At 38.8% G+C, this 15,688-nt stretch overlaps 1 protein-coding gene across 4 annotated transcripts in view; it reads left to right on the forward strand.

The window, feature by feature from the left end:
* The window catches only part of lg04h21orf91 (linkage group 04 C21orf91 homolog), a 31,163-nt gene that overhangs the window by 646 nt on the left and 14,829 nt on the right, over positions 1-15,688 (forward strand). The window contains exons 1-2 of one of the 4 annotated variants that reach the window (XM_061898194.1): positions 8,158-11,751; positions 11,828-11,962. In XM_061898194.1, the coding sequence (XP_061754178.1) occupies positions 11,884-11,962 (79 nt within the window). In that variant the 5' untranslated portion in view covers positions 8,158-11,751; positions 11,828-11,883. Of the gene's footprint in view, positions 1-6,941; positions 7,152-8,157; positions 11,963-15,688 lie in introns of those variants that run through there. The other 3 variants (XM_061898191.1, XM_061898193.1, XM_061898192.1) reach the window with 3 other exon arrangements.

Here is a 15,688-nt window from a genome sequence, read left to right on the forward strand (position 1 = left end):
CATCTCCCCGGATTGTCAATAACCTAATGTAAATAATCAAATATATTTCTAATGTATTTACTTGTTCTTATGCTATCTGAACTCACTATGTACTCTGCTGGCTGTACATATCCTACCAAGTAAGACCTACACTGTTTCAATGTCCATTTCTCTGTTGATGCAATTGTTGATGACTGACGTACTGATACAAACCAAAGCTCCTCATCCCACCCCTCAGATTGTAAATAAAGTAAATAATTCAATGTATATACTATGATGATTAACCTGTGTGATGACTGTATTATGCTGATAGTATATACAGTGGGGCAAAAAAGTATTTAGTCAGCCACCGATTGTGCAAGTTCTCCCACTTAAAATGATGACAGAGGTCTGTAATTATCATCATAGGTACACTTCAACTGTGAGAGACAGAATGTGAAAAAAATCCAGGAATTCAAATTGTAGAAATTTTAAATAATTTATTTGTAAATTGTGATGGAAAATAAGTGTTTGGTCAACAATTCAAAGCTCTCACTGATGGAAGGAGGTTTTGGCTCAAAATCTCACGATACATGGCCCCATTCATTCTTTCCTTAACACGGATCAATCGTCCTGTCCCCTCAGCAAAAAAACCGCTCCAAAGCATGATGTTTCCACCCTCATGCTTCACAGTAGGTGTGGTGTTCTTGGGATGCAACTCAGTATTCTTCTTCCTCCAAACACGACGAGTTGAGTTTATACCAAAAAGTTCTATTTTGGTTTCTTCTGACCACATGATATTCTACCAATCCTCTGCTGTATCATCCATGTATCCATTTTGGTATAAACTCAACTCGTCGTGTTTAGAGGAAGAAGAATACTGAGTTGCATCCCAAGAACACCACACCTACTGTGAAGCTATCAGACTGCGTGGTCGGTATTAGTAGGTTTCAGTAGGCCTTTAAAACGGATCAATCGTCCTGTCCCCTTAGCAGAAAAACAGCCCCAAAGCATGATGTTTCCACCACCATGCTTCACAGTAGGTTGGGGTTAATGTGATGCAACTCATTATTCTTCTTCCTCCAAACACGACGGGTTGAGTTTATACCAATAATGGATACATGGATGATACAGCATAGAATTGGGAGAATGTCATGTGGTCAGATGAAACCAAAATATAACTTTTTGGTATAAACTCAACTCGTCGTGTTTGGAGGAAGAAGAATACTGAGTTGCATCCCAAGTACACAATTCCTACTGTGAAGCATGGGGGTGGAAACATCATGCTTTGGGCTGTTTTTCCGCTAAGGGGACAGGACGATTGATCCGTGTTAAGGAAAGAATTAATGGGGCCACGTATCGTGAGATTTTGAGCCAAAACCTCCTTCAGTCAGTGAGAGCTTTGAATGGTTGACCAAATACTCATTTTCCATCATAATTTACAAATAAATTCTTTAAAATTCCTACATTGTGAATTCCTGGATTTGTTTTATCATTCTGTCTCTCACAGTTGAAGTGTACCTATGATGAAAATTACAGACCTCTGTCATCATTTTAAGTAGGAGAACTTGCACAATCGGTGGCTGACTAAATACTTTTTTGCCCCACTGTATTTGTACCATGAATTGATTAACATGGACCCCCACTTAAACAAGTTGAAAAACTTATTCGGGTGTCACCATTTAGTGGTCAATTCTACGGAATATGTACTGAACTGTGCAATCTACTAATAAAAGTATCAATCAATCAATCAATCAAACATGGCGTTAAGTCAATTCCATTGTGGCCTTATAGGAAAACTGCACTTTTTTGGGAATTTTTGGCACTTTTATGTTAGACAAGAACACATGTATTTGTTTGCGCCCTAATTAATAAATAATCCAAGTAGGGAGATTAATTTATTTTGCCTATAAAGCGCTTTTAAAGAGGCACTACACTTTTTTGCCTATCATTTTCAATCTTTATGTGGGAAAAGAACACGTCTTTCCCTTTTCTGTGTGATCTAAATAGTAAAAAAAATAATAGTAAGAGGCGGCTAACAATGCAGCTGATGGGGATTTGATTTACAAAGCTCTTCAAAATATTTATTTTAAATATAAACGTAAATGTTGAATCTAAACCTAAATGTTAAATGTAAACGTAAATATTAAATGTGAATCTTAAAGGCCTACTGAAATGAGATTTTCTTATTTAAACGGGAATAGCAGGTCCATTCTATGTGTCATACTTGATCATTTCGCGATATTGCCATAGTTTTGCTGAAAGGATTTAGTAGAGAACATCGATGATAAAGTTCGCAACTTTTGGTCGCTAATAGAAAAGACCTGCCTTTACCGGAAGTATGTGTGCGTGCCGTCACGAGTTGCAGGGCTCCACACATATTCACATTGTTTTTAATGGGAGCCATCAGCAGTAAGAGCAATTCGGACCGAGAAAGCGGCAATTTCCTGTTTTTAATGGGAGCCATCAGCAGTAAGAGCAATTCGGACAGAGAAAGCGGCAATTTCCCCATTAATTTGAGCAAGGATGAAAGATTTGTGAATTAGGATATTGATAGTGAAGGACTAGAAAAAAAAAGCGAGAAAAAAAAGCGAGAAAAAAAAGCGGCGGCAGTGTGAGCGTTTCAGATGTAATTAGACACATTTACTAGGATAATTCTGGAAGATCCCTTATCTGCTTATTGTTTTAATAGTGTTTTAGTCAGATTTTAAAGCTTGTAAAGACATACCTAGAGGTCGGATGGCTGCGGTGAACACGAAGTGTTTCAGAGAGAAGCCGAGGAGCCAAGCTCACAGCTGCCTTTTAAACAGCTGCATCAGGACGACGAATAATCCAATGATGCAGTGGTGCAGCTGCTAATATTTCCTGACAGTCAGTGACGTCAGTCGTACGCGTCATCATTCCGCGACATTTTCAACAAGAAACTCGTGGGAAATTTAAAATTGCAATTTAGTAAACTAAAAAGGCCGTATTGACATTTGTTGCAATGTTAATATTTAATCTTTGATATATAAATCAGACTGCGTGGTCGGTAGTAGTGGGTTTCAGTAGGCCTTTAATGTGAGCGCTAAAACTCTTACTAAGTGTAAATATGAATTATTATAGGATGTCAAAATGTAACTAATCCAACGCCTCTCAGCCGCAAACCCGCACCCACGTCTCCTACTCTCAGTCCAGACAGTCCTATACCATTCTTACTGCAGAAGAAGAAAACATGACGGATGCTTAATGACATATAATGCCAATAAAGTTGCATATTTAAAAAAAAAAGTTAGCTCGAAACGTGTGAGTGTGCAAGGTGTGTTGCGTAAAGACAATTAGACACTCAAACATGTCGACGCTGCACTTCCGCATCTGACAATGAAAGGAATTGATTCCTACATTGAGGTGAGTGTGCAAGAACACACATATTTCTGTTTGCATGTGTCTTTCATCATTTTGCTGTGATGTTGCTTCAGGATTGTGTCCCATATGAACAATGCGGTCACTGTCATATTAGTCTGCTGCAAGCAGCAGCCGCTGACATGCTTGCTTTTAAACTGTTCTAAAGAATTTGTCTAAATTGTGAGCTAAATGGGAAAAAACACGATTGTAGAGAGTGTGAAGTCATCAGATTTGGACACGGGGCATGCTGATATGTGCCCCATAATATACTTATTTTCTATCTTCCTGCTACTTACTGCACGACACAGCAGTGCTGTCCAAGAAGCGTGATTTAAAAAGAAGTACATGCCAGGGTTTCCCCTTCATGTAGTTGATCATGGCCTAAAAACAGATTTAAGTAATATATTGTATGGATGGGCAGGGCAACATGGTGCAGAGGGGTTAGTGCGTCTGCCTCACAATACGAAGGTCTTGGGTTCGATCCTGCGCTCGGGATCTTTCTGTGTGGAGTTTGCATGTTCTCCCCATGACTGTGTGGGTTCCCTTCGGGTACTCCAGCTTCCTCCCACCTCCAAAGACATGCACCTGGGGATAGGTTGATTGGCAACACTAAATGGGCCCTAATGTGTGAATGTTGTCTGTCTATCTCTGTTGGCCCTGAGACCGGTAATTTGTCCAGGGTGTACCGCGCCTTCCGCCCGATTGTAGCTGAGGTAGGCTCCAGCGGCCCCCGCAACCGTACGGGACAAGCGGTAGAAAATGGGTGTATGGATGGATTGTGTGAATGTATAATAAAGTTAAAGTTCCAATGATAGTCACACACTAGGTGTGGTGAAATTAACATTTGACCCATCCCCATGTTCACCCTCTGGGAGGTAAGGGGAGTAGTGAGCAGCAGCGACGGCCATGCTTGGGAAGCATTTTTGCTAGACATGGGGGAGGCCCGATAATAACACTTTGCAGTAGTCGAGACAAAACGTAACAAACGCATGAATAATTATCGCAGTGTAAAAACAGTAACCTGCAATATTCCCTCTCACTGATGGGATTTGAGCACTTGTGCTCCCTTTGAGCTGTTAAATTTAGAATTGCCCTCATTCCTCAGGTAAAAAAAAAATGCTTGTTTTATGCTTGTTTCATTTGTTGAGTGCCAAGTTCACACCCGAATAGTATCAAGTTGGTAGCATGTGGATTTTCAAAGTTAACCAACTTAGTGCCAAAACTTTCTCCTATACAGGTGAGCTGTATGATTTATAACTCTGCATTTAATTTGACTAGCTCAAACGAATTACAGCAGCAGAAGCATCTTAATATCTTTCTTCTTTATTTTATGGCGGATGGCAACCAACATTATTAGCAGCTCAAGCTAGCTAACAGCCAGTAGCTGGCTACTCGTGACTGTTTGGAGGAGCAGTGTGAGCAAGGTGATGTGCCACTATGCGTGTGGGAGCGCCAACAATAATAATCTCGCAGATGCTTGGTTATTATGCAGGTCACATCATGTAAATAAAGCGTTGCGGGTGGTTGAATGATTGTAGAACCTTTTATCGATGTTTTACAATGCGTAAATTACCTGCATTAACTGGCTCTTACTAACAGTTTTTAACTACTTACAAAGCACATAAAAGGGAAAGACGTGTGTTCTTGTCATACAGAAGTATTGTGGATGATGGGCAAAATTCCCCCCAATAAGTGCAGTTTTCCTTAAAAAAACAGTGATAATTTTGTATCTAAACGGGAATCATCATGCTACAGTTTAGTCACTATGACCACCCTTCTTTCTTTTCATAGTTTATTTCGAACATGAGCACATTTACAACACAATACATCACACAGTTTCATATCACCTTACACCGCATCATGTCCGAAAAGGAGTAGGAAGAAGCAAAGCTTATTTAATCCTACCTCTTTCCCACGTCAGAGCGCCCACAAATATATACATTCATCTACTGACTTTCCTTACAGCAAAATGGCATCCGTGAATGAGTAATACAACAGATATGTAACACGTAATTAATTAATTCAGTCATTACCAACATACTGAGATGAAGAATATCTTATTTTCAATAAGGTTGAAAGTGTTTCTCATAATTCTTCTCTGTACTTTTTAAGCACTATTAATTTGAGCATCCTCTTAAAGTGGATCGTATGAGTACAATGTTTAACTTCTTTACTTAATCCATTCCATAATTTAATTCCACATACTGATATGCTTAAGGTTTTAAGTGCTGTACGTGCATTCAAATGTTTTAAATTAGATTCTCCTCTAAGGTTATATTTTTCCTCTTTAGTTGAGAAGAATTGTTGTACATTCTTTGGTAGCAGGTTATAATTTGCTTTGTACATCATTTTAGCTGTTTGCAATTTTATCAAATCACTGAACTTAAATATTTTTGACTCAATAAATAAAGGGTTTGTATGTTCTTTATATCCAACATTATGTATTATTCTAATTGATATTTTTTGTAACACAATTAACGAATGTAGCGCACATTTGTAGTTGTTTCCCCATATTTCTGCACAATAACTCAGATATGGTAACACTAGTGAGCAGTAGAGATGGATAGATAGATGGATGGATGGATAGATAGATAGATAGATAGTACTTTATTGATTCCTTCAGGAGAGTTCCTTCAGGAAAATTACCAGTAGGTGGTAACACTGACGCCATCTTGATTCTGGTATCGCTTGTGAGCGTGTGACTTGCAGTTCTTTACAAAAAGTCTAGGATCAGAGCAGCGTTATTCTGGAAGTGAGCAACCTTAACTCTCATTGATTCTTGTGTTGTAGTAGTAGTGAATAATGGCGACTGGAGCAACATCCAGATTGTTGTTGGAGCTGGAACTAACCGCTCATACGTAAGTTAATTAATGTACTTAATTTATTCTATGTCGCAGTTTGTAACTTCAAACACTTGCATCTAATTTTATTGTTGCCTATTGAAATGAATTAAAATCAATTTAAACAAGCTTTTAGATGAGAAATATTGTATGAAAAACAATATAAAATAAAGTAGTACAAACAACCACAGTAGTTTTATGTAGTAATGTACAGCATTTACATTGGAGAGTGGATTTCTAAGTTATCTCCTTCCAGCTACTTCTCCTTCAAACATACTGTCAGCTGCTTTTGCATATTTTCATGGATAAATGTCCACCATTTAGATATTATTTGAATTATCTTGGCTGGCGTTATCGACTCCTTCTGTTTAAGTATGGTGCAGACTAGCAGTGCTGCGCTCCAACTGCTTATTTCATGTTTTTGATAACTTATTTCTTTAATTCAATGAATATCATCCACTTCTTCTCAGCACTGTCCTTCACACTCACTTTCTTCCTTCCTATGCTTGGAAAAACGAGGTTAGTCCATCTCTAGCTTCAAGCTAATGCCAGCTTGTTAGACCGGCAGTTTTGGTCAGATCTTAAAGCATGACAAATAGCCAAAAGACAGCTTGCATCTCAAATATTTGTCGTTTGCACTGCATCTTATCCACTTAGATATTAACATAACACATTTTTAACTCGGCCATCTTTGTTGAAGCTGTTCTTCCGTTTAGTTCACCGCATATCAATGTTTTTTTTTGTCTGATTTTCTTACAGCTTCAATGCAAACAAAAAATGCCCTGCAAGTTTTTGGTATTGAGCCAGCTTCTCCATTTCACAGTTGTGTTCCTGGAAGCACCATGGATGAAGAAGAACAGTTTGTGAACATTGATCTCAACGATGACAATATCTGCAGTGTCTGCAAGCTCGAGACAGATACAGGGACCTTATCTTTCTGCCATGTCTGCTTCGAACTCAGCATTGAAGGTAGGAGCAGAATTTTACATGAACCCTTAGCATTCTAAAAATATATTACCAATGGAAATGTAACGCTGTCTTTAAACTATTTTTCAGTTAAGGCATGACTTTGGATTATTTTAAAGCTAAAAGCTAAAGCTTTTGTTTCGTAATTTCATATTTTGTTTGGGCTATCCTTTCTTCCATTTTCTCCACTTAGTGGACTGCAATATCACAAGTGGAGGATGTGAACATGGTAAACAACCAGGAAGTCTGGCAAACGTTGACGGTCTCAATTCACATTGCTCGAAACAGTTGCTGGAGGACTCCAGGACCCACGATTCCCTTGACTGCATGGGCTGGGTCCTTCTGAGGATGTGGCTGAAGAATTGAGACACAGCTATAGATATCCTATAACTGAACTTGATCTAGACACCCTCCGTCCTCCTGTCTTTTTCTATTGTGATTTACCTGCAAGCCCAGGTCTAGTAAAACTGTTTCTAGGTAAACTTATTGAAGGCTCCCCCCACAGGCACCTACAACGCCACGTCAAATTGCTGCACTTAATTTTAAACTGTAAAAATGACAAGCAAATGGGAAAAAGTACAAGTTGAAAATTAAAACTTGTGAAACACGAAAACAATAACAGCAGTGTTTCCCACAGGTCAGGCATCTATTTGTGGTGGTGTGGTCGAGCGGCGTGGGATTTAGGGGGGAGGGGGAGGCTGCGGCGGCGATGACCAAGAAGAACGTGGAGTTGGAATATAATTACAACACTTTATGTACATATTTATATAATATTTACATATTTATATACGTAACTACAAACTCCATTCACAGACAGAGTCCCATTGCTTTTATGAGCGGTCGAGCGAGTCAAAAGCCAAAAAAAAACAAAAAAAACCCCATATATATATATATATATATATATATATTTATTTTTTATTTTTATTATTATTATTTTTTATTTATTTATTTGTGGCGGCCGTAATTCTTTCGTGGCGGGCCGCCACAAATAAATGAATGTGTGGGAAACCCTGAACAGTGTACAAAAATATTATTTTAAAACACACACAAAAATATCCACCAAAAATATTATTAGTATTTTTTCAATGTTTGTATTTATTTGTTGCCAAAACTTGTTCCGGTGCAATCCATCCCATCCCATCCATTTTCTACCGCTTATTCCCTTTGGGGTCGCGGGCGGCGCTGGTGCCTATCTCAGCTACAATCGGGTGGAAGGCGGGTACACCCTGGACAAGTCGCCACCTCATCGCAGGGCCAACACAGATAGACGGACAACATTCACACTCGCATTCTTACAGTAGGGACCATTTAGTGTTGCCAATCAACCAGGTGCATGTCTTTGGAGGTGGGAGGAAACCGGAGAACCCGGAGGGAACCCACGCAGTCACGGGGAGGACATGCAAACTCCACACAGAAAGATCCCAAGCCCGGGATTGAACCCACGACTACTCCGGACCTTTGGATTGTGAGGCAAATGCACTAACCCCTGTTCCACCGTGCTGCTCTATTCCGGTGTCAATAGAACTTTTTCTACAATGTATTTTTTTTTATACCAAATCTTATTGGGAGTGACTACGTTTCCACGTACTAAATTAGTCTGATTTCTCAAATTGTTAGTTTTTTTGTATTTTCATACCTATATGTGAAGTCTGTGTCCATGCACACTCTCTAATGCGACTACTGGTCATAAGCCGTGTGCCTCCTGTACACTTGTTGTGCTTATTTCCTTTTAGCGCGAATTAATGTATTACTTTTCAGGTTGACTTATGACGTGACACCAAAACAAGGTATCTTTGCAGATCCTTACAAGTCAAGAGCCTCGTTCTTGTTGTACCTAATGTCCGCTGTAATTTTGCCACAGATTACAAATATTACAGCTCTAAAGGTTGTCTTGATATTAATCAGCATCTCGTATCAATAAGATGATTGCGCTACGAACATCACACCAAGAAGGTCTACCAACATACTCCAACATACTACCAACAAGGTCTCGGAATTTCGGATTTAAATGCATGTTCGAAGCAAAGAACGACTGGTGGGAGAGAGTTGCTTCAAAGGAATTTTCAGACAGAGAATGGAAAGACATTTTTTGAATGTCTGGAAGTTCATTGAATAAGCTCAGTGGATTGATGGAATTTTAAGTCTGAAGGAAAAGACTGTTTGTTTGTGCCCTGATACCGCTTCAGATGAGGGTTGCTATTGTTGTGTACAGGCTTGCCAGTTGTGTGGAATACAGTTATTTTTAATTAGTTTGGACTGCACCAATGCAGCGTGAAAAGGTTTGTGTTAGTTTTCTTCTTTGCCTTGAATATACCTGCTTCTCTTCCATCTCACTTGTTTTTGTTCCCCCAAATCGGTGGGCTTCAAAATGTTCCAGTCTTTTGATTTGTGAATCAATTAAACAGTCTCCTATTCATTCTAGTGTTGCTATGGTTTTATTGAACGTGATCCACTTCCGAGTTATAACCCGCATGTTGAGACTGGCGCATGCGCGACACGAAAGGTCTCCTGCGATGGCACACATCCACTTGAGAGATGTGGTTTCTCCTAACCCCGTTTCTATATGATTTGGGAAATTGTGTTGGATGTAAATATAAACGGAATACAATGATTTGCAAATCATTTTCAACCCATATTCAGTTGAATATGTTACAAAGACAACATATTTGATGTTCAAACTGATAAAACATTTTTTTTTTTGCAAATAATCATTAACTTTAGAATTTGATGCCAGCAACACGTGACAAAGAAGTTGGGAAAGGTGGCAATAAATACTGATAAAGTTGAGGAATGCTCATCAAACACTTATTTGGAACATCCCACAAGTGTGCAGGCTAATTGTGAACAGGTGGGTGCCATGATTGGGTATATAAACAGCTTCCCAAAAAATGCTCAATCTTTCACAAGAAAGGATGGAGCTAGGTACACCCCTTTGTCCACAACTGCGTGAGCAAATAGTCAAACAGTTTAAGAACAACGTTTCTCAAAGTGCAATTGCAAGAAATTTAGGGATTTCAACATCTACGGTCCATAATATCATCAAAAGGTTTATAGAATCTGGAGAAATCACTCGACGTAAGCGGCATGGCCAGAAACCAACATTTAATGATTGTGACCTTTGATCTCTCAGATGGCACTGTATCAAAAACAAAATCAATCTCTAAAGGATATCACCACATGGACTTAGGAACACTTCAGAAAACCACTGTCACTAAAAACAGTTTGTTGTTACATCTGTAAGTGCAAGTTAAAGCTCTACTATGCAAATCGAAAGCCGTTTATCAACAACATCCAGAAACGCCGCCGGCTTCTCTGAGCCCGAGATCATCTAAGATGGAATGATGCAAAGTGGAAAAGTGTTCTGTGGTCTGACAAGTCCACATTTCAAATTGTTTTTGGAAGTATTCGGCATCGTGTCATCCGGACCAAAGGGGAAGCGAACCATCCAGACTGTTATCGACGCAAAGGTCAAAAGCCAGCTTCTGTGATGGTATTGGGGTGCATTAGTGCCAAAGGCATGGGTAACTTACACATCTGTGAAGGCACCATTAATGCTGAAAAGTACATAAAGGTTTTGGAACAACATATGCTGCCATCTAAGCGCCGTCTTTTTCATGGACGCCCCTGTTTATTTCAGCAAAACAATGCCAAGCCACATTCAGCACGTGTTACAACAGCGTGGCTTCGTAAAAAAAGAGTGCGGTTACTTTCCTGGCTCTCATGCTGTCCAGACCTGTCTCCCATCGAAAATTTATGGCGCATTAGGAAGCGTAAAATACGACAGTGGAGACCCCGGACTGTTGAACAACTGAAGCTCTACATAAAACAAGAATGGGAAAGAATTCCACTTTCAAAGCTTCAACAATTAGTTTCCTCAGTTCCCAAACATTTATTGAGTGTTGTTAATAGAAAAGGTGATGTAACACAGTGGTGAGCATGCCCTTTCCCAACTACTTTGACACGTGTTGCAGCCATGAAATTCTAAGTTAATTACTATTTGCAAAAAAAAAACAAAGTTTATGAGTTTGAACAATAAATATCTTGTCTTTGTAGTACAATTAAATTGAATATGGGTTGAAAAGGATTTGCAAATCATTGTATTCGGTTATGTTTACATCTAACACAATTGCCTAACTCATATGGAAACGGGTTTTGCCTAATCTAGGTGTGTTAGTTTGACTTTTCAAAAGACGAACATGATCACATTTAGGTGTTTTCATGGGTTGTAGGATGCTTCTTTTAAGCCAAATTATATGAGAAGTCGAACTAATTTAGTGCATGAAAACATAGTCAGTGTTTTGGCTCCATAGCTAACAGCTAACTTTGTATGTTCATACCCAACATAATAATCCTTATCTCCATTGTGACTACTATTATCACTGAATTCAAAATGTGTTGCCCAGTGTCAGAAAGTTTGGTCTCAGTCGCAGGTCAACAAGACAATGAGCCGTTCTTATTTAGATCAGGCAAAGCTGACAAATCTATTTCACATAAACAAAACAATTATTTGTTAGCTAAAGATAAGTGAACTTGTCTGTTATAATTTTACTTACTGGTAGATGAACATATGGGCCTTGTGGAGAGAAGATACGCACAAAATCTGGTAAGATTTTTTTGTTAAAATACTTAATTAATGCATTGCTTCCACTCATATGAGGTTTGTGCTGTTATCTGTTCAGGCCACACAGCTGCTGACCACACATTCTTCTATGCAGTTCTGTTTGACACCTTATCCATGAACTCTGGCAGACATGTCTTTAAAAGCATCTCTTGGCAGCTGTCAGGTGTGTTGGGCTTGCGAGTGTCCTTGCAAGGTACTGACCTTCAGTTCATTGTGCTGTGGAAGGTTATTTAGTACAAAATAAATGTTTTTTGTTCTTCTGAATTGTAAAAATAGCAGCCAGTAATGCAAATGTTCCCAATTGCCACATTTAGGTGCATCAAATAATACCTTAAAAAGACGTAGCCTTTTGAGCTAAAGGGAAGTACTGTACAGGGTTTCCCCTGGATGGACAAACTACCTATGGCGGTGGGAGCGAGTCCCCCTCATTGTATAATTTGCTGTTATAAAATTTTCTGTAAAAAGACTCAAAAGATAAATGTATACATACATTTAAAAACAAATCTGTGATATTATAATTTAGTATTCAATTGTATTTTTGTATTGTTTTGTTTATTTTCAATAGTTGTTGCTCATTGTAGAATGTACTTTGTTAAGAATTTTTAAGTGTCGAGAGACATTTTGTGTTTTTTTTTTCTTTTTTATTAAACAACTAGCAACAAATCCAGCATTTTTTCTGGTGTTATTTTAGAATGTACTCGTGTTTAGAAACTGTACTTCTGTCCCTTGGTGTCCCGGACAAAAAGCGAGCTGCAGTGAGCATTATGTCCAAACTGCTTCACGCCGCTGTTCCAGTTGAACTTTCTCTCTTTAAAGCCGCCACTGTCCTCTTCATACAAACCCCGTTTCCATATGTGTTGGGAAATTGTGTTAGATGTAAATATAAATGGAATATAATGATTTGCAAATCCTTTTCAACCCATATTCAGTTGAATGCACTACAAAGACAAGATATTTGATGTTCAAACTCATAAACTTTGTTTTTTTTTGCAAATAATAATTAACTTACAATTTCATGGCTGCAACACATGCCAAAGTAGTTGGGAAAGGGCATGTTCACCACTGTGTTTCATCACCTTTTCTTTTAACAACACTCAATAAACGTTTGGGAACTGAGAGAGACATTTTTGAAGCTTTTCAGGTGGAATTCTTTCCCATTCTTGTTTTATGTACAGCTTAAGTTGTTTAACAGTCCGGGGTCTCCGTTGTGGTATTTTAGGCTTCATAATGCGCCACACATTTTCAATATGAGACAGGTCTGGACTACAGGGAGGCCAGTCTAGTACCCGCACTCCTTTACTATGAAGCCACGCTCTTGTAACAAGTGACTTGGGAATGTCTTGCTGAAATAAGCAGGGGTGTCCATGATAACGTTGCTTGGATGACAACATATGTTGTTCCAAAACCTGTATATATATCTTTCAGCATTAATGGTGCCTTCACAGATGTGTAAGTTACCCGTGCCTTGGGCACTAATACACCTCCATACCATCACAGATGCTGGCTTCTGAACTTTGCAACTAGAACAGTCCTGATGGTTCTTTTCCTCTTTGGTCCGGAGGACATGACGTTCACCATTTCCAAAAACAATTTGAAATGTGGACTCGTCAGACCACAGAACACTTTTCCACTTTGCATCAGTCCATCTTAGCTAAGTTCGGGCCCAGCGAAGCTGGCGGGGATTCTGGGTGTCGTTGATAAATGGCTTTGGCTTTGCATAGTAGAGTTTTAACTTGTACTTACAGATGTAGCGACAAACTGTAGTTACTGACAGTGGTTTTCTGAAGTGTTCCTGAGCCCATGTGGTGATATCCTTAACACACTGATGTCGCTTTTTGATGAAGTACCGCCTGAGGGAACGAAGGTCAGTTATATCATCGTTTACGTGCAGTGATTTCTCCAGATTCTCTGAATCTTTTGATGGTATTACGGACCGTAGATGGTGAAATTCCTAAATTTCTTGCAAAAGCTCTTTGAGAAATGTTGTTCTTAAACTGTTTGACAATTTGCTCACGCATTTGTTCACAATGTGGTGACCGTTGCTCAATCCTTGTTTGTGAATGACTGAGCATTTCATGGAAGCTGCTTTTATACCCAATAATGGCACCCACCTGTTCCCAATTAGCCTGCACACCTAAGGGATGTTCCAAATAAGTGTTTGATGAGAATTCCTCAACTTTATCAGTATTTATTGCCACCTTTACCAACTTCTTTTTCACGTGTTGCTCGCATCAAATTCTAGAGTTAATGATTATTTGCAAAAAAAAAGTGTTTTTCAGTTTGAACATCAAATATGTTGTTTTTGTAGCATATTCAACTGAATATGGGTTCAAATCTATTTCCAAATCATTGTATTCCGTTTATATTTACATCTAACACAATTTCCCAACTCATATGGAAACGGGGTTTGTATTTTAACATTCAGTAAATCACTATCCGCGGGGATATCTCTGATACATTAAAGCCATGTCCACATCACAGACATGCTGACTGAACTTTAAAGACCAGGGTTTGGCAACCCAAAATGTTGAAACCAAAAATACAAAAAACAATCCAGTTTGGAGGCGTAAAAAATCAAAAGCCTTATATATGTCTTATATTGAAGGCAACACATGATGTAAGTGTCTGTATTAGCTATATTAACGTATAACAGGCTGAGGCAACTCTTCTTTGACAGAAATGTTGAAATTAATATTTATTCTACTTTTTTTTGCAACATTGGAAAACAGTAAAACAGCGGCTTCTCAGAGGGTGAGATAACTTCTGGAAATTACTGGTTTAGAATGGCTAAAAGTATAGATGTGTGTCTCCAAGTTAAAAGAAACGCCAGGCCGTTTTCTTCTAAAGGATTTGTTGCAATCTTTGACAAACTGGTAAATGTTTGCTGTGGCCTGGAACAACATGGTACACAAAAACCGATCAGAAATGCAGCTAATATTATGTACAGATAATGTGTCATGAGACATGCAAATATAAATTAAACACACAGAGCACACCAGAGCTCATTTTTGTGCTTTCATGCACAGCATAAAAGGTTTGGCGGACAAAATGAGACAAAGAAAAAGTGGCATAAAACATGTGTTTTTGTGGCAGCGTCAGAGAAAGTTATACATTTTTAACAAAGTGTTGCGTCACAGTCCGCCTAGACTGCCGAAATCAGTAGGACAAAACAGCGCTCGCCAAATACTCAAATCAGCGAAGCACATTCTAACCTTTAGGAAGATTTGTGTTATGTTTGACTTCCTACGGAAACCATATTAAAACAGAAACATATATCTCCCATCTTTTTCCCCATCTTTGAAAAAGCTCCTGGGAGCCACTATGGATTGAGACAATCCCGCGTTTCGTTTACGGGGATCAAAGATCCATTCATACTGTAACGACCTGCTGGTGGTAATGTTTTATGTTGGTGTAATTTTGATTAGATCAGTGGTTCTTAACCTAGGTTCGATCGAACCCTAGGGGTCCCGTGAGTCGGCCTCAGGGGTTCGGCGCAGGTCAAAACACACCCGACTCATCGTGTAAATAAAAACTTCTCCCTATCGGCGTATTACGGATACGGCAACAGCAGAAGTCAGACTGATTTGTATGTGTGTCATTTGTTGTGAGTTTATGCACTGTGTTGGTTTTGTTGTTTGAACAAGGTGATGATGTTCATGCACGATTCATTTTGTGCAGCTTAAATATGGGGAACATATTCACCATTAATTAGTTGCTTATTAACATGCAAATTAGTAACATATTGGCTCTCAACTAGTCATTATTAAGTACTTATTAATGCCTTATTCGGCATGGGCTTATTATAACCCTAAACTTCTAACACTGGCCCTAACCCTTTTAAATTAAGTCTTTGTTACTTACAACATTTTACCCATATTAATGTGTTACCAAAAACATACAACTTTGTCTTGAATTTGAA

Source organism: Nerophis ophidion, linkage group LG04, assembly GCF_033978795.1.
Source record: "Nerophis ophidion isolate RoL-2023_Sa linkage group LG04, RoL_Noph_v1.0, whole genome shotgun sequence".
Lineage (NCBI taxonomy): Eukaryota > Metazoa > Chordata > Actinopteri > Syngnathiformes > Syngnathidae > Nerophis > Nerophis ophidion.